Source organism: Dermacentor albipictus, chromosome 2 (genome assembly GCF_038994185.2).
Source record: "Dermacentor albipictus isolate Rhodes 1998 colony chromosome 2, USDA_Dalb.pri_finalv2, whole genome shotgun sequence".
Lineage (NCBI taxonomy): Eukaryota > Metazoa > Arthropoda > Arachnida > Ixodida > Ixodidae > Dermacentor > Dermacentor albipictus.
The window spans coordinates 52,046,450-52,072,157 of record NC_091822.1 but is presented as its reverse complement, the minus strand read 5'-3'; the positions used below and the strand labels follow the sequence as shown (position 1 = coordinate 52,072,157).

The 25,708-nt window shown below is 44.8% G+C and overlaps 1 protein-coding gene across 1 annotated transcript; it reads right to left on the bottom strand.

The window, feature by feature from the left end:
* Positions 1 to 92: 92 nt before the first annotated feature.
* Positions 93 to 13,907, bottom strand: LOC135904293 (uncharacterized). The gene is made up of 7 exons (XM_065434923.2): positions 13,764 to 13,907; positions 9,496 to 9,593; positions 4,913 to 5,104; positions 3,118 to 3,202; positions 2,201 to 2,353; positions 1,907 to 2,119; positions 93 to 308 (listed from the first exon to the last, which is right to left on the bottom strand). Exons 1-7 carry the CDS (start codon positions 13,905 to 13,907, stop codon positions 93 to 95), a joined length of 1,101 nt encoding a protein of 366 aa, XP_065290995.2.
* Between the last annotated feature and the right edge of the window lie 11,801 nt (positions 13,908 to 25,708).

The following is a 25,708-nucleotide window of genomic DNA, read 5'->3' as shown; positions in this document are numbered from 1 at the left end:
TATTCCCACACGGATGACATTCGCCATACCTTTACTTCAGTTCACTCATTAAGTACACTTTCCTTAGCATGATCATCATGATTAAACATATATTAGTGAATTCGAATCATCAAGCAGAACAGCCTCTTTACCATTTTTTTTTTGTCCTCGGTGGCAGCCTCCAAGCGACTGTTAAAGTCCGCAAGAAATGCCTCAAGATGCTGTTTCTTCTGGGCTTTTTCAATTACCTTCTTTGCAACAGCACGCAGTAGGGGTCGCAGTGTTGTACTCACGTCAACACCTGTTTGCAGCATAAACTCGTTGTGAAGCTTAATGGAGGAAAAATAAAAGATAAAATGGTCAGTCCTTGCATTAGCGCTTTGCTCTGAAGCAAAGAAAATAAAAAAAATTGCAGTCACTCGTCTCACAGCCTGATTTTTTTCAAATTCTCTGGCTGTACAAGCAGTGTATTTTGCCTAAACCAGTTTGCACAACTTATATTGGAAGCCTTGAGCTACAACTCGAACGCACAAAACTAACCGTGATGGAAATAAATGCATGCTGCAAGAACTACTAGGAATGTGTTATCTGCTAGCTAACAAGTGGGTTAACTTAGTCTTTACATGGTGCAAATTGGACGATAAGCTACTTGAACAATAGCATTCACCTGAAATATCCTAAAATATTATAATGCTACAAAATACCCTAGCAGCTTTCAAAACTAGAGAACAGGTTATGAGCATACAATTAAAGCAATGAGGCAGGCAGCAGCTTTAGTTTCTCTTTTGAAAGTTACACTTAAACTTTGCGTAGACCAGGGGTGCGATCTTGTATGCGTTCCAAAATAGAACGGAGGCGGTTCGTTCCACCGAGCCAAATATGATTCGTCAATTTGAACTGTGCCAAGCGCCACGACATCAATTGTGACGTGATATCTGCTGTCAATCATTCCGTGTCGTCTGCTATTGTACGAACGGAATGGAACATACCGCCTATTTCGTGACGTAAAGAATGGACCGCCTCCGTTCTATTTTGGAACGCGTACAAGATTGCACCCAAGAAGTCCATTGCACGTACAAGGACTGGTCATGGCATCACTATGCATTGCATGGAGCCATGGCATTCCATATCACTAATATGTCATGCAAAGTATAAGAGAAAGATTTTCTAAGTGCCTTTCTGCAAACAACTAACATGACAATGAATGATGGGGAAATTTTAGGGTACCCTATATCAAAGGACACCATGTTCTTCCTCTCCTCTTTTATCTAATGGCTCAAAGGATCCAAGCAGTGAACAGCGAGCAGGAGTCCTTGGAATAGTTTTTTTTGTCATGAAACTTCTGTGATAAACCTTGTTCGGCTGCCCAAAGTAGCTGTGACATAGCACAGAGTTGTTTGGAGGGCCACATAGCCAACCCCGAGAAGGCTAGCTTGTGTTCATATTCCAGCAAGCCAAGTACGTAGCCATTCCAATTACTGCAGTGTTTCAGAACGCTAAAAAATGGTGCATTCGTGCAACTACTAAACTCACAATTTGTTGAAGAAAGATTGATGGAAGCACAATGAATGCAAACAGTACAGTCCAAATACTATTATGCTTACTAAACAGTGCGCTATGACTTATACTTATTCAGAGGCAGTTATATTGAACATGTAAAACTTCCACAGTACAACACTGATGCTACAGTGAAACCTAAATAATAAAACACAATCATTGCATTCCCAGATTTTAAAAATTTTACATGTGCCATTAGAGCAGTTTTTATGACTGTGCATTATTTCACCTCCTTGTGCAACACTGTAGGAGAGCCCACAAACCTGGCCAGAATGCGTATGGAAGTATGTTGCACCCCCATGCAATACAGGAAATGTATTTGGTAACCAAGCATACAACAACACATTTTAAAAAACACAGCAGTAATTACCATGGCGCTTAATTTCAGAGCTGGATATTCATCCGTGATAGCCTGGATTGTTGGGCACTCCTTTTCAATCCAGTCCCGTCGAGTTCTGAATGTCCGTAACATGCAATCTGTGACATATGAAAAGTTAGCCTTTGGTTTCAGAAGCTCCTTTTTCATGGAAGCAATGTGGCTTCTGATGCTGCTCTCATCTTCGCCATCCCACACTTCAACAACCTAAGAAAGAAAAAAAAAATGTACCAGACACCATTCAAACTAAATGATGTTACATGCCAACGCCAGGCAACTGATGCTTACAGCAGTAGGTCTTTTCATTCTTTTCGCCATTGTCTCGCTACTGGCCAATGTACTTGTGGGAGTCCTTTTGGTAGGCACAATTTCCCCACGCTGTATCTTTATCTTTCTCCTTTCATACTTCGCCTTGAAGCGCAACGATTCCCTCCAAGAATCCTGAAAGTTCAAAATGTCAACATTTTATTACATCTCACAATATGGTTACTAATATGTTTTGGTTATTACTGCAAAGCAGAGCTAGAAATTCGCAGATCTGCCAGTTGATAGCATTGCTTTGAAACATTCTGAAACATTAAGACAAAATGTGCATTTTTTTCTAAAGCACTGTGCTGCTTTCAATAACGTTTTGCTTACTGGGGTATTCTAAAGCATGCATCAAGAAATTAAAATATGCAAATTAATGTTCAGAGTGGTTAGGGCATGTGCAAGGTGCTACGGGTCACTGTAACATGCAAATACTCTCTCAGGTGTTCACATTACGTGCATGAGATGAACAACACAGACCTCATTACCAGCCATGTTGAGTGCTGGCAGTGCACATGCTAGCTAATCAAAAGCCTACATGTGAATGTACCTGCTAGTAATCGCGGCAGTTATGGGAGAACTAAAGCTACGTGCTAAATATATTTGGCCAAGGCATACTTCTGTGCAGTACCAAATGCAACAGATGAAACGATATTGCACAGCAGTCACTGCTGAGCCGTAATTTTTCAAAGAGATCAAGTGCTGTGCCACTAACAAAAACACTGTGGCAGTACTACAGGCACATCGCGCATGAAAGTAAAATTTTACCATAAACATAACACGTTCCATCTATCTTACTATATTTTGCTGTAGAAAAAAAATTCTGATCAAAGGACAAACTGCTGCAGATATTACTTAGTAGAAATCAGCAATACGTAAAAAGTAGTAAAGCTTACATATCCAGTTCCAGTGCTGTCAGCCAAACTGGGGTATTTTGCTACCAGCGCTTTGCTTGCTTCCTCATACAGCTTTCCTGGATGCCTAAACAAAAACCAGTGTTACCAGAGAGGTCAGCGAGCCATGTGTATCAAAATTCAAAAGAAGAAAGCGTACACATTCTCTACTAATAGTGTAATTACTGCAAGTAACACAAAGAGAGGCACTGTAAAAATCAGTAAAATCAAGTGTGCTTACTGATTAAGGTAATGGGCATTTCTCACACAACACAAATTTCTGACTTAATTGAGGTAGTGGGAGCAATACCAGAAACGCTACAGTGCTACAGGACTGATTTTTTGGTGTTAATGCCACAGATTGACTTGCTGGCTATGAAAGTTGAAAGTGTAACTTTCATTTGCCTGACCACCTGTTGCTCCTATTATGCACCAAAATTGAGTATATTAGTGTCGTGCCTTTTTACTTTGTGAAAAAGTGACAATTTAATCACAGCTTGTGGTCTTGGGTTCTAAAAATAAATAAATGCTGATTCCTAAAAATAAATAAATAAATAAATAAATTGAGGAGTGCACTAATTCTAAGATAATTTTTTCTCATGATTTCAAATGTTACGAGCGCCTTTGCGAGAAAAGCAAAGCCATATCAAGCTGGAAATGTTCATTTTTGACACCCCATGGCTTCGTAGATTGTAATTGTGATCAATCCCGAATTACGAATTAATTTTGATTTCTAGTACCATGCCACCAAAGCGACACTCAGCGAGGTGAACACGCTCGAAGGATCACTAAATTTGCTCACGTGACTGGGATATGTCAAGTGCATTTCTGTGGCACAATCCAAGGATGTGTATACAAATGCAAGCAACATGTGTCCTAAAATACCTTAAGTTCTTTGCTGAACTTTTCTTAACTGTGCTGTTAACTTTTACATCACAGCTGACACCTAATGATCAAAATCAGTTGAATCATGATTATCTCTTGCATTGTTTTAGATAGTCCCTAAGTAGGAACAGGCTGTATATGAACCTGCATGCTCATGCAAGCATACTTCTCTTAGCTGTCAGTTTACAATTACTGCACATTGGCCAAAACTGAATGAGCAACATTGCATGCTTGCATTGACAACACTTTTGCACACATACATGCTAAGAAACAGTGTGTACTACAAAAAATGAAACAGGAGGCTCACTTTATTTAGCACCATACAGTAGACCAGATAATTCTTACTCAACGGCACCCCAGAATTTCATTTGAATTATGAGATGCAAGCATAAACATGACTTGGGGAAACATATATTAGCCTATACTGTAATGAAATATTCATTTATTCGCATATTTAAAATCAACTGCAAATTGTTGACGGCTTTTAGCAGCTTGTGATTTCAAAACTAAGTTTTCTATTCCAGCAAGGGCAACCAGTTCTTTTCTCCTCATGGTTTTGACAGCTTTGACAACTGCACGCAGGCAATCAGCTTCATTTTCAGCTGTTTGAAAGATATATGCACTCAAATGTTCAGCTGAAGTGACAAAGGCAGCTGATATTTTCGGTACGGACAATAAAAATAAGTTTGAACTAGCAGAATTAACCAAATGCTGCAGTTTGAATTAAGTGGCTTTTAAGTACATTAAAAACATAGTGGGTCAAACAAAAATACAAGATTTGTTTGAATTAACTGAGACTACAAAATATCCAAGTTTGAATTATTGCAAGTTTACTGTAGGAAGGCCATCCAGTGCAACAAGATAACAGCATTGTAAAAACAAGGTGCGCAAAAGTATATAAACTGCCTCTCACATTCCATATGAGCAGAGGTCATGAAACAACCACTGGATGAGTCGCTGCCTCTTTTCAAAGTGCATCCCAGCACGATGTTTCTCAACAGCCATTTGGATGTCCAGCGGTACTGGTGGGAGTGTGTATGACGTAAGTGTAGGTACTAGCTGCAGCGGCATTTGTGCTACTTCAACGTCCAAAACATCCACAACTCTGCAATAGTAGGTCAAAATAACCACAGCTATAGAACACCAAGACGAATCTCAGAATTTTTCTATAGTGAATAAAAGAGCTGGTAGTCAACTGGTAGTCAATCTTCAAGATTCTTTCTTACAGCTAATGAAAAACATAGAAATAAATTTAATTGTATATTAGTAGGAAAATTATGAATACCTGCGCTCGTGGCGTTATAGGCGATTCTTTTAATGGAAAACATAGGTAAAATCCTATGGAAGTTTAGTGCAGGGAACATACAGACAGACAATAAAGTATATCAAGCACGGGCACCAACAAATGTACCATTTGTTGAGCATGCACTCGAGGAAAATATGTGACGACAAAAAAAGTGTTGAAAAAGTGCCTTCATAAGATTGCACTCGGAATGGTGCAGGCTTGTGGATGCTTCATTTTGCCGCAAACAGAAGCATTATTTTTGTCAAAGAATGCCTCCAATGCGTACTGTGACATGCGCTTTTGCTTCTGCCTACAATTTGCCTACTGAAGTCGTGACTCGCATTCACATGCAAAGTGCATGGCCGAATGTGCATACCTATTCTCTTCCTTGCAATTTCAGCGTCCTCCTTAAGATACTCATTTGCACATAGTTCTGTCTGGCCAATGTAAACTTTGTTGCATGATGTAGTTATGAAGGGACACCCACATTGTTTTATGTTGCGCAAGTGTCCTTGGCTGGACTTGTTAGTTTAAGTACATTATGACAAAACAGTGCAGACGACGGGACTCGTAAAACGGCCAGGTGCTGGACAGAATATTGTCCTGTTCGTTTTTCACCCATTCCATCATTTGTGCTGTTTTGCCATAATTATTTTATATTCTCATTTGCTTTCAGCATGCACCCGGGAGCAGAGTTCTTGCAACTTATTAGGGTCTGCAGAAGCGAGAGGGTCAACATATCTGCCTGCAACCTTTTTGAGGTTGTATGAAATCCTGTGTAAATGTAGACAACCTTTGGCCTTTCCTTCAAGCGTTCAGGCTGGGCCTTTACCCTTCCAGCAGCAAGTTAAGCTCTGCGAGAGATACTCGGCAACAGCAATGAAAACCACAAGGAGGCCCACTGAAGAAAAGGTGGCCTACCTGGAAATCAAATGTATTGTACGAGATGTCAGCACTACTTCCAGAGCCCAGATTCTATGCACAGTCATGCATACCACTTTTTCAAAATGATCGAGTGGGCATAATGAAAAGGCAGAAGTCCTTTCTTGGCAACGTAGAAAGTACCCACAACGTACATGATCAGAACACAATTTCAGTTTCAAATCGAGAAGCTGCGATCTATCCTTCCCACCTGCCGCATGCCATGGTGGCTCAGTGGCTCTGGCGTTGCTCTACTAAGCGTGAGGTTGCGGGTCCGATTCCTGGCCATGGCAGCTGCATTTCCATAGGGTGAAATGTGAAGGCACTTGTGTATGTGCATACAGGCTTATACAAAGAAGCCCAGGCATTCAAAATAATCCAGTGGCTCCCACCACAGCATGCCACACAATCAGATCGCGGTTTTGTAACATAAAACTACAGAAATACATTTCTTTACACATTGCCAAGAAAGGCCTTGTGCCTTTTGATTCTGCCCACTCGAAGATTGATAAAAAGTGTCTTGCATGGCAGCGCATGGAATCTGTGCTCTGGAACTAGTGCCCACATATCATACAATACCTTTGACTTCCAGGCAGGCCGACTTTTTTTCGGCAAGCTTCCCAATGACGGTAGTTTTTGCTGTGGCCGAGTGTTTCATTGAAAGTGCGAAACTTGGGGCTGGAAAGGAAAGGACTCCGCCTGAATGCTTGAAGAAGAGGCCAGAGGTCGTGCTGCATTTACACGGGATTTCATGCAGGCAGCCATAATGAACGTCAGGTTATTTTACACCCTAATAAGTTGAGTGAATGAATGTTAGACGTTTAATGGCGCAAGGGCCAGGTATGGCCAACGAGCGCCATGCCCGTGGTAATGAGTTCGCGGTGTAGTTATAAGTTCTATGAAGTTGATATGACATGACTGTAAAGGGGCCTTAAAAATGGTCGCTCTAAAGTGCATAAATTAAATGTGTAATAAGATTATCGGATGAGTAATGAGAAATGATGTGTACTATGAGCATTAAGATGCACTGCGAAAGAATGATACAATATACAAAAAATATCAGATGCTAAAATTGACTACAGCACCACTGCCTTTTTTGAGCCCTTGAGACACAAGGGCCTGGAGGCATGTGCTATACAATAGTGCTATCGCAGTGGCCTGCTCTGAACAGAGGAAGTGCTGCGAATGTACGGGACTAATAACATGTAGGACAACATCATTCAAGAAACTGAGGACTGCATTGCTGGTAAACATTGCCGGGTGAAGTGGGACACAATAACGGTATGCCAGAGGAAAATTTTTCTTTCTCTTAGCTTCGGCTTCCCGACACTCCAGTATAGACATGGAGGATGGTCAGCCTCTATCCGCATCTGCGACAGCTTTGAGATTCATTTCAGCAGAAGCAGGAGGAATAAACTTTTATTAAAGAACCAGCACTTTATGATGGGCAGGCCTAAGCCTCCCATGAGGGGACGTCGAGGGCTTGCCTCGCCGCCGCCTCACGGGCGTGCTGGGTCGCCCAGGTTTGGTCTTCGAGGGCGGAGCTCCGAAGAGCCTCACGCAACCTTGACGAGAGGGTTGTGGTGTTAATGTGTGCGTACTGTGCTGGGCATGCCCACAGCATATGTGGAAGCGTAGCCAGGTGAGTGCCACAGCACCGGCAGTTGGGGGTAGTGTAAACGTCTGGGAATATAAGGTGGAGGCGGGCAGGTAAAGGGTATGTTTGTAGCAGACGCAGGGTGGTAGCCAGCGCACGGCTTAACTTGGAGCGAGGTGGGGGGGGGGGAGATTCAGCCACTGAGGTAAAAGGCCTTAACGAGATTGTTATAAGTGGTCAGATTGTCCCTGGTATCCAACTCATCTCCAGTAACTCAGGCGCAGTTGACTAGGCCTCGCGCAATGGAGTGGGTGACCTCACTGAGGCTGGGGTGGTGTGGGTGGACAGGGCCCGCATGGGCTGGGATCCATGTCAGGGAGATCGTGCCGTCTTTTGAGCGAGGCGCCTGGCAGAGGATGCAAAGAGCTTGAGGAGAAATACGGACTTTGCTGAAGTTAGTGACGGCTAAGCGAGAGTCACACACAATGGTGTGACAGGTGGTATCTAGAGTGGCCAGGGCGATGGCCACTTCTTCAGCCGTCTCGGCAGTGAGGGTAGTGACGCTACAGACGTGGCGTAGGACTCCATTGTTTGTGTCGACGGCCACAAATCGTGTGCCATGGGTAGAAAATTATGGCTCCCAAATGTGTGTTCTATTATGAGGCGATAGAATAGGACATCTGTTTGCCGCAATTTTGTGGCGGAGGGCCAGAAACGTAATTGTGGTTTCACAGTTTCTTTCATAAGAAAGGCTTCAGATCTGTGACAGGGACAGCAGTTGTAGGAATAATAGCTAGTGATGTGAACGATGTGGCCATTTTGTCAGCTAGTACACTACCCTCGATGCCTCTATGACCAGGTACCCAGCATATTACATGTCTATGTGACAAATAGCTGTTGCATAAGAGTGAGTAAAGTTCAATGAAAACAGGATTTGTATGCTTTTGTAAAGAAATTAATGCCTTTACAAGTCTTAAAGATTCTGTGAATATTATTGCTTTGTCAAGTTTCAATTTCGTTATGTTTTACTATTTCCAGATGTGTACTGAAAGCAAGTGAGGATATAAAACAACCACGGGTGTTCCTTCATAACTACATTATACGACAGAGTTACAAGATTATAGGCAGGGGTAGAACAGCATGTCACCATTCGCACTGGAAGCATTTTTTTATCAAAAAGAATGCCTTTAGCTATCTGCGGCATTGAAGCATCCACAAGCCTGCACTATCTCGAGCACGATTTTATGAATGCCATTTATTTGACACAAGCTTTCTTGTGTCGTAGATTTTCTCCCAGTGATGCGATGGTGTGCATGCCCACCAAATGGTGGATGGCCTCTCAGTACACAGTTGATTGTGGCAACCGTGCTTGTCTCTTTTGTTTGTGTATTTTTCTGCCATATTGCGCTACACTACTACAGTTGAATGCCTACAATACTTTACCAGCAATTGAGCAAGCCTGGGAAAGTGCAGAAATGTCACAATGTGCTGCTGTCGCGTGACCGCCTTCAGCATCATGACACATACGCCTACCTCCTTGGAAACGAAACCAAGATTTAGCAACGCTGTCATGGGAAATTATTTAGGCTGTTTTGAGGCTTATGTGTTTAGGGTTTCAAAATTGAAAACCTTTATTGCAAACATAAAATGAGGTCAAAAATGTCATGCCAGTACTTCTTTGTGTTGAACTTACCGGTACTCGCTCACTTCTTTTAGTTGCAATTTAAGTTTGTCGATAATGACAAAGTCATCTCGGACATCTACAAATACTTTGAAGTCTTCATCATACACCTGTTGCAAAAGGTTAAGAAAAGAATATTGCTGTACTTATTCTTCATTCAGCAGCAAAGTATTGTTTACTGCAGCATTACGGGTCACTTAGATTTTTTTTAAGGCGTCGGATGTGGCACGGTGATTGGAACAGTGGCGATTATGGCCAAAGGGAGCAAATGCGTGCGCTCCGTGACGGGTAGCCACCGTGGCCGCACAACTAAATAAGCACACTCTGACGTGATACTTGAAAGCGTGGTTTCGTTTCGCATGCTGCATTTTCTGGGCGCGATCACAAAAAGCTGGCATGTCGCAATCTATGACCGGCCTCGACATGGTAGAACCAGCAGCCTTTCGAATGCGGCACAAAAGTGCAAGGCTAGCTATCTCCTGCAGCGCCGGCATTATGCTAATGAAAGCGAGGTTGAAATCACCGCACCGACTGACGAGCGCCTACAATGTAACGACACGAAGCCACGCATCTAACGAGACGTTCATTTGAGGGATCGCCAGTCGTGTGTGTGCAGGCACGAGTAAGAGCGGGCATGAGAGGGAGAATCGGGGGGCTTTTGCTCCTTGAATATGACTCTGCCTAGGCACTACGGAGGAGGTTTCTTAGCGCGTGTTTATGCATTTGTCCCCTAGATGCTGGCATTGCGAAGTGCGGTCGAGTTTGTTAATGCTCCACCACTGGCTGCCCGCGCGGTGAGGCAGTTGGCACAGACGTGCCATTTGGTGATCGCTGTGTCTGAATGGGCAAGGTTCTTATTGGTGTTGTATAGTTCTGGGTCGCTTTTTTCGGCGCGACGATAGATTGGAGTAAGACACGTGGGGCTAGTTGGTGCATATCTTTCAATAGATGAAGCGCCAATAGTGATGGCACACAGGAAGGAATACAGACAGGACAAAAGGCGCTACTTGCCACTGTTTATTGAAGTCAAAAGTGGCCGATTATATAGCCATGAGGAGAGGGGAACGAAAAAAGAGGAACACTGACTATGTGAATTCGCACGTGCAAGAACACTGAAGATATAAATGAAGGGAATCACGTTTAATCTAAATCTAAAACCTATCTAAAAAACATGCTTTCCTTTGTGTAAATATTCAGAGACGGGGTGCTGACACAGGTGTCCCCTGTTTTCTTAATCTGGTTGGCCTCCAACAATTCACGTGCCACAGAATTCTTACTTTTAAACATGATTGTTGTATCATGAAGCCTTGCTTCACATACTTGTTTCTTCTCATTCCCGCAGGCCTTGCAATGAAGCGCCAAGTTTGAACCATATCAATTTTTCAATGAAAGGTCATGGTCCCACAGGCGTTCATTAATACATCCGCCAGTTTGGCCAATATACTCTTTCCCACACTTCAGCGGTATACAGTCCAACACACACTCCAAGACTGTTCAACGTGCAATTGCCACTATGTGCCCCGAATCCTCCCTGAAAAAATCTTGCTGTCATAAGGCACAAGCAAGCTTTGACGGCCAGATTTTGAAGTTGAGGAAGGCTGGCTTTCCTTGCTTGGTTTTAAGCGCAGTTTCAGAGGCGTTATTGAAAAAAGTGGAAAAAGAAAGAAAAAAAAGTGAAGAAGGTCAAACAGTCGAAAAGAAAGCTAAACCAGTGGTGATACCCTATTCTCATAAAGTGGCACATAATCTTAAACACGTCGCCATGAAATACAAAATTCCTGTGGTTTTTTTTCTGCGCCCCGAAAACTTGCTACTTTGTGCCGCCTGATTGGTTCGGATGAGTCTAAGCAAGTAGCATGTCCTATTAAACATACGAACCCTTTCGTTAAGTGTGAAGAAGGGGTCATATACCGCATACCGCTGAAGTGTGGGAAAGAGTATATCGACCAAACTGGCCGATGTATTAATGAACGCCTGCGGGAACATAACCTTTCATTTAAGAAGGGATATGGTTCAAATTTGCCGCTTCAGTGCAAGGCCTGCGGGAATGAAAATAAACAAGTACGTGAAGCAAGGCTTCATGATACAACAACCGTGTTTAAAAGTAAAGATTCTGTGGCGCATGAATTGTTGGAGGCCAACCAAATTAAGAAATGAGGGGACACCTTTGCAGCACCGCATCTCTGAATATTTACACGAAGGAAAGCATGTTTTTAGATAAGTTTTAGATTGAGATTAAACGTTATTTCTTTTATATATATGTTCAGTGTTCTCGCAAGTGCGCATTCACATAGTCAGTGTCCCTCTTTTTTCGTTCCCCTCTTCTCATGGCTATATATACAGCCACCTTTGACTTCAATAAACAGTTCCAAGTAGTGCCTTGTCCTATCTGTAATTCCTTCCTGTGTGCCGTCACTATTGGTGCTTCATCTATTGAAAGGGATAGATTGGATATTTTACAAGCACTGCTCCAGGACAGCAAATGTAATTGGCAAATGGATGCCTTAGGAGAGCAGATGAGGTTACAATAACGCAGGCGGCGCAGGATATTAAGCTAAGGCACCCAAGGGGTAGCGGGGGTATCAAAGCTGGAAGCAGGACGACCTGTGGGTTGGGGCCTCTGCGAGCCCCTACCCACGGTCCAGTCCGGGTTCTAGCTTTGGTGTCCCCATTGCCGCTTTGGTGTGCTGGAGGCGCCGCCAATAATGCGAAATAATGTCACGTTGTTACAATTAGTAAAAAGCACGATTGAGTAAATATAATTACGTCCAGCCGCCAACTTGTGACGCTAAGTTCAGCACTACCGCACCCCGCGACTTCAGCAACATCAGTCAGAACTTCACTTCTGAATGTACGTCGGACAGACTTTCTCGCGCCTGCGCCGCTGGTGTCGAGTCAGTCATCGTCACCGGCGGCCTTTCACCCACTTGCGTTCAACCACGATTACTAAGGCGCTCTGCCTTCTAGATTTTTAATATATGCGGTCCGGGCTCTACTACTGTCGCTACTGCTCCCACAGAAACATCAGTGATGTAAATTTACAAGGTACATTGCTGAAAGGCGCGAGAAAGCTATGATCCGCTACGATTGAGTTAGCACGAGTGCCGCAGGTGCCGGAGATTCTGTCCGACACAGCGGTCACCAATTCGGCCGTCAGTGCCCGCTGCTTCACCTATTTTACCACGCCAGCAGCCAGCGTCCGAGCGTAAACAAACGACCGCACTCCGCAACGCCGGCACGCCTAGGGACAAACGCCCACAAAAAAACCTCCTCCGTAGTGCCTAAGCAGAGTCGTATAACAAGCAATTCAAGGAGCAAAAGCCCCCAGACTCGCGTCCGCTCGTACTCGCGCCTGCGCAGAAACAGCTGGCGATCCCTCAAATGAACTCGTACGCATCCAGGCATAGTTTCCTACAAATGCATCCAGGCATCCCTGCACTTGCATGGTCACCTTGCACCGTGATAACCATAGTCCACTATCACGTGCAAAATGGCCTTATAAATAAAAAAATATCACTCCAAACAAGAACTGAAATTTAAGGGTTACGATAAATATTGACATTCAGTGTTGCAACTGCAGCGCGAAATTCAAATGAAACCATGAACACCTTTATAAGTATAGCGTTCTCGTCGGGAAACAATTGACAGACTTTAAAAAAATGAAATAGCTTCAAGTAGCACTAAAGGCTAAACTGGTATATAGCACTGTTGTCCAATAGCTTTACCGCAGCGACGTCGTAAGAGAACGCAAGTAACCGTTCTTTAGGCAATCACAGAACCAACCTTTGCAAGGCCTTAATAAAGTACTTCAGCACTACAGTATGGTTCACGTTTCTTTTATGGCCACTACAGGACTCTCTTTTTTCTTCACACTGCAACAAATTTCATTGGAATCTGCTTCAATGAAGGTTACAGGCTGGAGTGCGGTTACATACATGCATGCATTTTGAAGATATGACGCTTTTTCGATTATGACCGCGACATTGCACGCACACAAACTCAACACGGCGCTCCTACCAGACCAAGCGCAAAAATGTGTTGAAAGAGCGATGAATTGGGCTAGTTGCTGGTTGTTCATAGTTTCTTCTTGCGCTGTGTACTTATGACGAGCACGGGAACAAAGACGATGACAATGGATGGTGCGCAAACCCTTCGTAGTCTTTTTTCTTTGTTCCTGTGCTCGTCAATAATTAAGAACACTGCGCGAGAATATACTATGAAGAATTCTTACCACAATGAGAAAAATATAATTTATGATCAATCGCACTGCGTATACGTACCGTGAGCTTTAGCTGCGCTGTATCCACATTCGCCAGGACGCTGGATGCCTGCAGGTTTCCGATGAGCTCTTGCCGTGTCAGTGACCCGTCGAAATGCACGACGATCTTCTTTTCTCGGAACTCAACAAGGCATTTTGAGGCCATGTTTGAAGAACATATGCGCCAAAAGCGCGAACACAAAGAAGCGTGCAGGACGGTAACCCAACGTGCGTACCGTGCGTACCGTGCGGGCAATGTAGAACTTTAGGCGGGCTATCCCAGGCGGCCCCGGGCCTGCGGGGTTGGCTCACCACGGAACCGGGGCGCCACAGGATATATGAACGTCTGTGATGCACTAATTTTTCACGTTTTTTGTTGTATCGCAGCACCATAAACTACACAAAAACCATGTGTTTAATATTTCATATTTTTAGAAATATTTGCAAGCGTATAATGGTGCGTATAATAAAGTTTTACACGCGGCTAGTTAGTTTCGCTTTGTTTATCTGCTTGCGCCAACTGCGCGATGATCGAATTAAATAAAGTTATTTCCGCTATTTCTTCTACTTCCCGTGTTCGTGCCTGCACTTGGCTGCAGGGGCTCTATTCTGGACACGCATGGCGGCTGCACGGCCGCCATTAGCCGCCATGTTTACTCTCTGATTGGCTGTCGAAAGGTCACGTGTTTTGAAATTTGTGCCGGGAAGCGGAAGTATTGCAAAATGCAATTTTGCGTTTTCATCAAGATGACGAAACGTGACGTGGAGCTGCAAATATTATGGACTAATACATTTTTTTGGTCCTTGGCAGATATATTGTGATGTTAGCGCTTCAAAAAGAATGTGAGCGGTAGCGTGCAGAAGCCAGTGCAATGCATCTGCAATTGCGCGAATATGTGGTGGCGATTCAAGATATGCGCCATGCCAGCTTGCTGATTGGCTGAAGGAATATCTCATGAGGAGCGTCACAGGAAGGGCTGTTTCGTAAACGTCATTTTGACGATGCGTGACGTTGCGCAGGGCCGCCATTGCTGAGATTTTCCGCCATAATTTTTGCTGCGACGAGCCGCGCGAATTATGCTAATGGGCAGCCATATGCAATGGCAGCCGAGAGGAATGCGTATCGCCACATTTTCCCCGTCGTTTGGCGCCACGAAAATCTTTTGTTCATAACGCGTGCTCATAGTATTTGCATCGCTCTCGGGTGGTGTTGGCATTTGTGTTTTGGGCCATCGTTTTTTAAAAGAACGCGTAAATACGAAATAATATTGGTTGAATATAGCAAACTTTCAGCAATGTTGTCCACTTTTCACTGCTGCATTTGTATTGTAATCGAGATTAATGCCTTTTCGCACAATCAAAAGTTATGACAACGGCTTTTTTCTAACTTACAAAAAGAAATATACGCAAGGCGGCGCCTTGAAGTTTCCTCCCGCGGTGCGAGTAACCAGCGAAATGAACAAGAGATGGCAGCGCCGGCGCTTGCGTCGCTCTAGTGGATATCTCTGGCGCGCGCAACGCTATCGGTGATATTCGGCCGTTTCTAAGCCAGCCGAGTCGGGCTGAGTCACTTGCGTTTCACGAAATAGCGATAACGTGGCCTAGAACGTGCGCGCATCACCACTGGTAGTTCGCGTATGTTGTCTCAAGAAAGAAAACAAGCGCGTTGGCACGAACATGCGATGACTCATTCCATTTTCCAGGGACACGCATCCGAGCTACTGAAGCAGACGACGGCTTGTACGCAGCAGACGACGGAAGCGAGAAGCGTTTTCGACAGAATAATCATACGCTTTGAGATAGCTGCTTTATTTTTACTGCGGAGGAAAACTGTTTTGCTTTACCGATAACGCTACATTCAGTGCCTTCATTTCAGTTTCTTAGGCGAAACGTCAAGTTGGCGTCACGTTACGTAAGCAAAACCGGGCCACCAGCGCCATTTTGTTTGCGTCGCGCCTACGTCACGCTCCGAAGAAAATGGCGGAATGTCCAGAATAGCGCCCCAGCTGTAGTCGTGGGCCGCAAAGCACAGGAAAACGACGCTTGGTGTAAACCATTCTCTTCATGCCGTCTTAGCGCATGTTTATGTGCATAAGACTTCGCCGAAGAATTCGTGTGCGTGTCTGTGAGGACGCTCGTGCGGACATCGTTTGTGTGGGCACGTGCGCAATTTACACCATCGTGTGCGTGTCTGTGAGGACGCGCGTGCGGATATCGTCTGTGTGGGCACGTGCGCAATTTACACCATCGTGTGCGTGTCTGTGAGGACGCGCGTGCGGACATCGTTTGTGTGGGCACGTGCGCAATTTGCACCATTGTGTGCGTGTCTGTGAGGACGCGCGTGCGGACATCGTTTGTGTGGGCACGTGCGCAATTTGCACCATCGTGTGCGTGTCTGTGAGGAAGCGCGTGCGGACATCGTTTGTGTGGGCACGTGCGCAATTTGCACCATCAACTTTTCTCTTTCTGGCCGCCACAAAATGCGTAACTGCACTATATATGCACATAATGCATGACCCTCAGATCACAGACTGCTCTCCTGGGCATATGCTTGCGTGTTAGTGGCAGGCATATATTTTTGACATAGCACATGTAGTAATGGAAGCTAAGTACTGTCCAAGGTGCCCATATTTTTCATTTCAGTTTACAAAAGTGGTCACACACATAGGTGTGGCACATAGTGGGGAGCCAAATTTTCGAATATTTTGTGGCATTGATGGTTGTGCCAACACCTACACCAACTTTTCGTCATACCGTTCGCACTTGTACCGTCAGCACAGAAATGTGCTTGAGGAGCAAGGCACAAGCCTCCAACGGACGCACCAATCACAGGAAAGTGAAGAATCTTTGGCACCTTTGGAAAATAATCCAGTGTTGGTGGAAAGCATCGTGGTGGAAGAGAACGCAACGCCTATTGGCAGTCCCCTGTTCGATCATGAAGGAACTTCAATGCTTCAGGAGAGTGATTCCCCAAGTGATGGGTTTTGCTCCTTCGTTCAGCAAGCAAAATCTGCTATATGGAGGTTCTTCTTCAATGTGACCGAGTGTCACAACTTGCCACATGCGGCTGTAGAAAAGCTTTTTTCAGAACTGCACTTCGTTTTTGAGATTGTGTTAAAGGCCTATGCAAATGAGATTGTGCACTCCATGAAAATGCCAGAAGTACCATCAGTGCTAAATGATCTATTGACATGTGAATTTTTGCATGACATATTCAAGGATCTTAGTGACAAACGCAAGCGTGAGAGATATGCAAAGGAGAACTTTCCTTTTGTTGCGCCTGAGCAACATATAGTTGGCAAAAGTGCAAAGTATCATTATGTACCTGTGCCAAAGCTTCTCCGTGCACTTTGCAATGTTCCCGACATTGCTTCTCATTTCACAACTCCTAAGATTGAACCGGGCGTGCCTGCTTTATACAGAGACTACACTGATGGTCTTCTATATAGAGAGCACCTACAATCTCTCATATCAGAGAGCAGCACACATACAATTATACTTTTGTTTTATTCAGATGAAATTGAAGTTGTCAATCCCTTGGGTGCTAAACGAGGTGTGCATAAACTTCTTGCCGTGTACTGCTGCTTGCTGAACATCCATGTGAAGTACAGGTCTCAGCTTCACAAAATCTACTTGGTTTTGCTTGTTCGTGATGCTTATGTCAAGAAATATGGCTTGACTGCTGTACTGCAGCCACTCATTGATGACCTAAAGGAAATGTATAATCAAGGGTTCATGTTCAATGTGGGGGGAGCCATGAAACAGGGCCAAGTGCTTGTATTCAGCTTCTGTGGCGACAATCTCTCAATGAATCGTCTTGGGGGCTTTTCATGTTGCTTCACTAGCGGCCGAATTTGTCGATTCTGCATGGTCTCGGCAAAACAGTTAGCAGACTTGACAAGTGAAGCAATGTGCCAGGTACGCACTGCCAGTCGACACCAGTCGCATCTTCAAGCAATTTCTGTTAACAGCCTTGTTAACAGACGTATTTATGGAGTAAATGAGGTATCAGCCCTGCTTCAACTCCCGTATTTTGATGTAACTCGCCAGCTACCACCAGACATCATGCATGACATTTTGGAAGGTGGAGCAGAATGTGTGCTGCGCCAGGTACTTCGATCACTTTTGTCTAATGGCTTAGTCTCTAAGCAAGACCTTGAGGAAATATCCTCATTCCAGTATGGTCCTAGGGATTCGAAAAACAAACCAGTGCAGATAAACATCTCCTTTATCACCTGCAATGCCACACTGAAGGGCACAGCATCGAGCAAGTGGTGCTTGCTAAGATTTCTTCCTTTAATTCTAGGTGGCAAAATTCCTGAGAACAATGATGACTGGGAAATACTTCTAAAGTATCGTGAAGTGATGGACATAGTATTTGCTCCACATATTTCTTCCAGTAAGCTCGCATACTTGGATGTGCTTGTACAGACATTTATAACAGAGTTTTCTAGAAAATATGGCACGGCTGCACTCATTCCGAAACTTCATTTCTTGGTCCATTACTCAAGGTTTATTCGTGAAGTAGGGCCACTGAAGAACTTTTGGTCAATGAGGTTCGAGGTCAAACATCAATATTTCAAAAAAATTGCAATGGCAGTAAAGAACTTCAAGAATTTGACCTACACCCTTGCAATGCGCCATCAGCTAAAGCTTAGCTACCAGTTGCACAGCTTCCAGCTTTATGAAGGCCTCATAACAGGACAAAGCAAGCCAGTAGTTTGGAGCACACTACCACAATGTGCAAAAGATGTCCTGCCAGAAACAGTTTTTCAAGTGAAACGTGCAACAATTGACCATTGCAGCTACAGTTGTGGAGCCGTACTCGTTGAGAAAAGTGGTGATGCCCCTAAGGTCCACGAAATTGAAGCTCTCTTTGTTGCAAAAGGAAGTCTTCATATTTTAGCGAGAGATTTAATAATAGAGGGCTTTGATCGACACAGGTTTTGCTACTGTGTCAAAAGGTCTAATGAGCTTACGATGCACACTCCTGCAGATAAGTTTCAGTACCATCTCCTCGACATTTATGGCGATGGCAACATCGTTCCTAAATGGGAGACCTGGTGAGCCAATTGTAATGATACCACAGCATTTATTCACCGTTGAACTAGTTCGTACATTTAGTTTGTATTTTGTCACAATTTTTTCTTATCCATATGTACCTGAACTACACTTTTTTGAAATGCCTAACGAACATACATCATTTAAATGTATATAATATTGTGTGACTGCATTGTTCTGTACTGTTTTGTGATACTGATGGCATTGTATCCTTGTATATGCCAGTATAATAAGTGTGGAAGCTGCAGTATTGTGTAGTGTACTTTTAGTTATGTTGCATTGTTTCACTTTGTTATTGTGTAGTGAAATTTGTATTATATGTGCTTACGTATGTCTAACGCGCTCACCTGTGTTTGTACTTTAGTCTTTTACTGTACCTTCTCATTATTGACTAATCCTGAAGCGCAGTGATACCAACGCTTGTGTTTTGTTAATTGGTGCTTTAACCTTGGAATGGTGCAGCCTATTGCTGTCGTCTTGGCTAAACAAAACTATTGAAGTAACTTATTTGTCTGCATGAACAAAAAAGACAATTGTCGTGCATGTATTTTTTCTTATACTTGATTAAGGCTGGAAATAAAGCCATTGTTTGGCAAAATGAACGAAGCACAGCGAGGCTTAGTCACAAAATATATTTTCGATATCAGGTTTACTCACACCAAAACTTACCATTGCTGGAAGACGCTGACCTTACTCGGATGTGGAAAATCACTGGGCTCAATGCCTCTCAGACTCTTGGACTCACTGATTCTATCTCTGACTAGTTGAACTTTGGCTTACACACCCATTGATTCAGGGACTAAAGCCCACTCACCGTGTTGATTTCACACACTTAACCTTACTCTTCAGATCACAGCTCATGTGTTCAAGGTATAGTACAGTCACCCACAAAAGTTTACAGATCACAAGATCACGTAAGACATTGGATTTCTGAGCAGCCTTTAAAAGTAAAAGTAGCCAGTCAAATCACTCCAGGTTTCTGCCCCATATGTTAGCGCCGCTAGAATGCACTAATTGTACACCTTTCTTCTTAGTGATAATGGTAAGCTTCCAGTAAGGACCTGAGAGTGTCTGCCGTATGCGCTATAGCCCAATTTTATTCTGTAAATTTCCTTCTCATGATCAGGGCCCCCTGTGAGTAATTGTCCTAGGTATAAATGTATTCCTTTGCATACACTCAGCTCCAACCCAATTTTATTCTTCTGTAAATTTTCTTCTCATGGTCAGGGGCCCCTGTGAGTAATTTCACATACAGTCAGCCTCTAGAGTATGCGAAGGAATATGTCTACCTAGGACAATTACTTACAGGGGACCCTGATCATGAGAAGGAAATTTACAGAAGAATAAAATTGGGTTGGAGTGCATACAGAAGACACATTCAGATCCTTACTGGAAGCTTACCATTATATCACTAAAGAGAAAGGTGTACAATCAGTGCATTCTAACGGTACTACCATATGGGGCAGAAACTTGGAGACTGAAAATGAAGCTAGAAAACTAGTTAACGACCGTACGAAGAATGATAGGCGCAACGTTAAGAGACAAGAAGAGAGTGGTGTGGACCAGAGAGCAAACGGCTTAGCTGATATGCTAATCAACATTAAGAAAAAGAAATGGAGCTGGGCAGGTTATGTAATGCATAGATTAGATAACCGGTGGACCGTTAGAGGTGCCAAGAGAAGAGAAATGCAGTCGAGAATGGCAAAGGACTAGAGAGGGGGGGTTGATGAAATTAAGAAATTTACAGTGCAAGTTGGAATCGGTTGGCGCAGCACAGGGTTTATTGGAGTTTGGAGAGAGAGGCCCTCATCCTACATAGGTTGTTGATGATGATGATGCTGGAACCATACATCACTTTGTTGCTCGCATATGCAAGTGGCAGCTGGAAACGCAAACACCGGGCTCTGTTGTGAGGATGCAGATATATTGCAGGCTTCTCACAACGACATGACTGCTGGTCACCTTGGTTTCCAGAAAACCTATGACCGCATCAAAGGTTGCTTCTACTGGCCTGGCAATTGTCCACCAGTGTAGCGAGATATGTTTCCTGTGCCCTATGTTAGCGTCGAAATCTCCCTACATCAGCTCCAAGCGGACAACTGCAACTGGTTCCGTGTCTGTCGCAACCATTTGAAGTCGTTGGCATTGACCTGTATGGTCCTCTTCCTGTGACTCTCACCGGTAAACGATGGATTGTGACTGCCGTTGACCACTTGATACGCTACGCTGAAACAGCTTGTGTGAGTTCTGCCTCAGCATCTGAAGTTGCTGAATTCATACTTCAAGCCTTAATACTGCGTCACGGTGCTCCTCGCTTCCTCCTGAGCGACCGTGGAAAAGCATTCCTCTCGCAACTAGTAGACGAGTACTCAGGGCCTCCGGAACCACCCACAAGACTACCTCCAGTTACCATCCACAAACCAACGGCCTAACAGAGCGATTTCATCGCACGCTAGCTGTCAGACATGCTAGCTATGTACTGTCAGGATTGGGGGCTCAATCCCATCACTCCTGATCCGTTGTCAAGATTAGAGTCGGGCATGAATTAGAAGGTAGCTGGCGCATGCTGTCATCCGACTTATCCACGCTGAGGACGTTGATGAAGGGAAGGACTTCTTCTCATCGAGAACGAGGAATATGGGTTTATTATATTTGCAATATTTATATCAGTCTAACATGGCTGTTTGAGAATGTACATCAGTCTAACATGACTGCTTCAGAGAAATGTCTCAGTCCAACATGACTGCTTAAGAGAAGTGTGTCGAGCATCAGCACAACAGCAGTTTTTAAACACTAGGTCCTCCCGCGATACAAGGCGACGCGAACGTTCGTTTGGTGATCATGATCGCAAACTAGCCGCCTCTCCGCAGGACGGTCTACACGCACAAAAGCACACACGTTCGAAGGTCCGGGACCGACGTCAGGGGGGCCCCGTAGAACTCGGAGCCGTTCCGGCCGGGTAGCGCGTTGGGGAGTTTGGGAACAATAGTTGTCCCGCCAAACTATCATTCCGTCACAAAGTCGATTTGGTCACGCTGTGGCTAGAAGTTGGCGGCGACGCTCCCGGGATGTTGCCGTCATAGTCATAAGCGAGTGGCAATCTTGCACTGCAGCTGGCCATTCTTTACAGTACGTACATCGAACAGCATTACGACAACTCTCACCGCGTCGTGTGCTTCCGCCCTGGCGAGGAAGTGCTACTCCGGACTCGCGCGTACGTGTGTGATCCGTGCTTTGAGCGTGGTTGGTTCACCGCATCTCCGACGCGTAATAAACGTCGTGATAACTGCTGCATCACAAGTGGTGGAGTGTGCTTTTCGGTCCTCCGTCCTCTGACTCCCCGCTCAACCTCGAGCTTCGATGGTCGCCGATTGTGCCAGCTGTCCGCCAGTTTGTCGCAGGACGAGCCAACGGGCACTTCTACCTCAATCATCTCGGCCTCGGCTACCCCAGTCTCTCCGTATTGGATTGTCAGTGGGCACCAGCGTGATCCCCATCTGCTTGCTGGACTTCGCGGTGAAGACGTCGAGGATCGGTCGGACGAGTACGAGCGATCGAGTGAGTTCGGCTAACCGTTGGGACGATGCGTCAAGTCACGTCGCCTTTTATCTCACAGGAGTAGCGAAGACTTGGTTTTTCAACCATAGGCTGATGTACGAACTGGAGTGCTTTCAAACAGCAGCTCCGCCAAATCTTCGGCACACCGGCTGTTTGTTCCGCCCTCGCAAAAAAGACGCTTGACACTCGCAAGCAACAACTCGGGGAATTAATCTTGCTCGGGGATGTGCTTGCTCTTTGTCGACGCGTGAACACGGCCATCACCGAATCAGACAGGGTTCGCCATATCCTCAAAGGCATCGGAGCTGTCGCTTTCAATGCCGTAGCCATCACGTACCCCGCTACCGTCGCTGATATCATCGCTACTTGCATGCCAGCGCCTCGACGAACTCGAATCAGTACGGTTGCAGCCAGACACCACTGCAACCACCACGGCCGACGATCCCACGTTACGAGCAATGATCCGCGCAATAATTTGTGAAGAGCTACAGTATCATGGCTTCGCCGCAGGGCCTATGCCTTCTCGTGTGTCGGATACCGACCTGCGAGACGTTGTCACGGAGGAATTGGCGTCCATGGCTGGTGCAGCATACACGGACCCTCTAACCCCTCGGGCCCCACAAACGTACGCACAAGTAGCCGCAGTTACTCCAGTCATCATTCCACCGATGCCTCAAAAACCAACGCCGGCCCACATGGCTTCCATGACTACCAGCACACCTACCTAAACCAGCTATCCGCAGTGGCGTCCTCTTCGTCCCATCTGCAACTACTGCGGTTATCGTAGCCACATAGCACGTTTTTGCCGCAAGCGCCAGCAAGACGAGCGTCCCGGATATGACGCATACGAATGGGATGACTTTTCGCCCGGAGCTACATTCCTACATCCAGGGAGCCTGCAAGACCAATGCCGTACTTATGCTCCACCGCGCGGCTGCTCTCCATCACCTACTGTAGCATCCGAGACGGTTCCGACGTATCGTCCTGTGAGACACCGCTCGCCATCACCCCTTTGCCGCTCTACGCCCACTTCGACCTGCTTCTCAATTCGCCGAGCGTCGTCCAGAAAACTGAATTATGCAGCTTTTCGAGGAAAAGCTGCATCGAACGACAGGACAGAAATTCCTCTATCACGTCTGTGCAATATGATATTGGTTGTAGTAGAAGGTGCACAAGTCGAAGCTTTGATAGACACTGGTGCTAGTGTTTCAGTTATTCACCGTGCATTGTGTTTGAAACTCCGGAAAGTTACAACACCCTACGATGGACCTACGGTACTCGCTGCTCAAGGGGCCTCCATTCGACCTACCGCCATGTGCACTGCTCGTATTTCCATCAACGGTCTTCCGCATTACGTGCAATTTGCAGTGTTAAGTTCGTGTGCCCAGTAGCTCATATTGGGATGGGATTTTCTTTCTACGGCCTCCGCCTCCATCTGGTGCAGGCAACGTGTTCTCCACATGACCGACAAAACCTATTCACTTCACGCAGATGACGCACCACTTCACTTGCTTGCTGGAGAAGATACCGAGCTAACACCTCGTCATCAAAGCACTGTTACTATCACTTCTGACGTCATTGACTGCGGTGACGTGCTCGTATTATCATTTGCACGCTGTCTCGCAAGAGGGATAGCCTTTGCATCAGGGCTGGTTCGATTTGATGATGGCTCAGCACTACAAACCCAACATCCGAAAAGATTCTCATCCCTAAATAGGCTACATTGGCTTGTGCCACTGAATCGGAGTCTATCTCTGTTGTTTCCTTTAAAGCAGCTTCCTCTGAAACTCCTTGTACTGGACAGGCCGCATCTCCTTCAGCTCTTACAGCTGCCATCAGTACCGACCTGACACCTTCGCAGTCAAAACAGTTGCTTGCTTTGCTCCAAAAACATGAAGTGTGGGCATTTATAAGCTATACTTTAATTGTCATCTGTACATGATCATCATCATGTGGGGTTCATATGGTGTTCTTCTTCATCATCGCTTGTGGGGCTCGCCCGTGTGTGATCCGTGCTTTGGGCGTGGTCGGTTCGCCACATCTCCGACGCGTAATAAACGTTGTGATAACTGCTGCATCACAATATTAAGTTTTTTTCTCAAATTCTGTGATCCATAAAATTTGGTGGGCAACTGTGCTTGTCACAAACACTGCAACCACTTACGTCAAAGAAAATATCTTGTTGCAGCAAAACCATGTTACATGGAGCTGTAGGTGTTGCATGGTGCGTTCTGGCAGACAGACATAACCTAGCAGGTGTCTTCTAGTTTTGAGTGGCCTTAAATTATCTATAGGCTGCAGTACACAGGCTATAATTACTACCATTATGCGAAGAGGTAACAAAAACACCTAGAGGAGCAAATGGCGTGTCACTCACAAAGCCGGCTCTGCATGCAGCACTTCACGTGCCCAGCAATTAGTATTTTTAATTACAGGTTAAGCAATGGAAACAAAATGAGGCACACTTCCTGTCGTGATTTCTGCTGCTAAAAGGCATTTAGCAAATCCGTACATGTGCATCAGGCAGTCCAGCACAGCATGGGAGTAATGAAAGTAGCAAAGCCTCGCTCTGTACTCATTGATAAAGTTTATTACAATCATGCATAGCCTTCTCTTGTCTGAAATGATGTTTCTGTCAAACTTGAGTTTAACATTGAAGACATTTTACTTTCATAAAACATACTTTTTCACTTGCTACATTGGGCTCTTTATTTAGGCCAAATTTCTATATTTACAGCTTTCATATGTGAAATCTGTGGTGCGAATTTTCATTACTGAATTAACCCACTTGAGCAAGCACATCTCTTTGTTATGAGTAGTACATGTCCGCTTTGGCCAGTCTCCTGCTGAAGCATTGTGCACTGCTATGCCCAAGTGTGTGAGATCAAATCGTAGCCACGGTGGCCAGATTTAGGTGGTGGTGAAATACAAGAATGGTCATGTACCGGTCATTCGGTGCACGCTAAAGAATGACAGGTAGTCAAAATTAATCCAACATCCCCCACTACAATGTGCCTCGTAACCATATGGTGGTTTTGGAATGTGAGATCCCACAATAGTACAACAAAGTTTGCATTGTCAATATTCCAGTTATGCACTGTTGTTGGTAAATACTGGTGTTCTACAGAGATCAGTTGATCAGCTGCTCAGGTAAATTATGAATGTACTTGAGCTGAAAAGGCTGGGAAATTTTGTGACAACATGCCCTCTATTATGCTAGAAGGATGTGTGCTTCCTGTCGGGATCCGTTGTGTATACGCTGCAGGCTTGTTTTCCTTCATACTTGTGCTGATGTGTATCTTCTGTGTATTCTTTTCAACTGGCCTTTTTTCTGTATGATCAAACTAT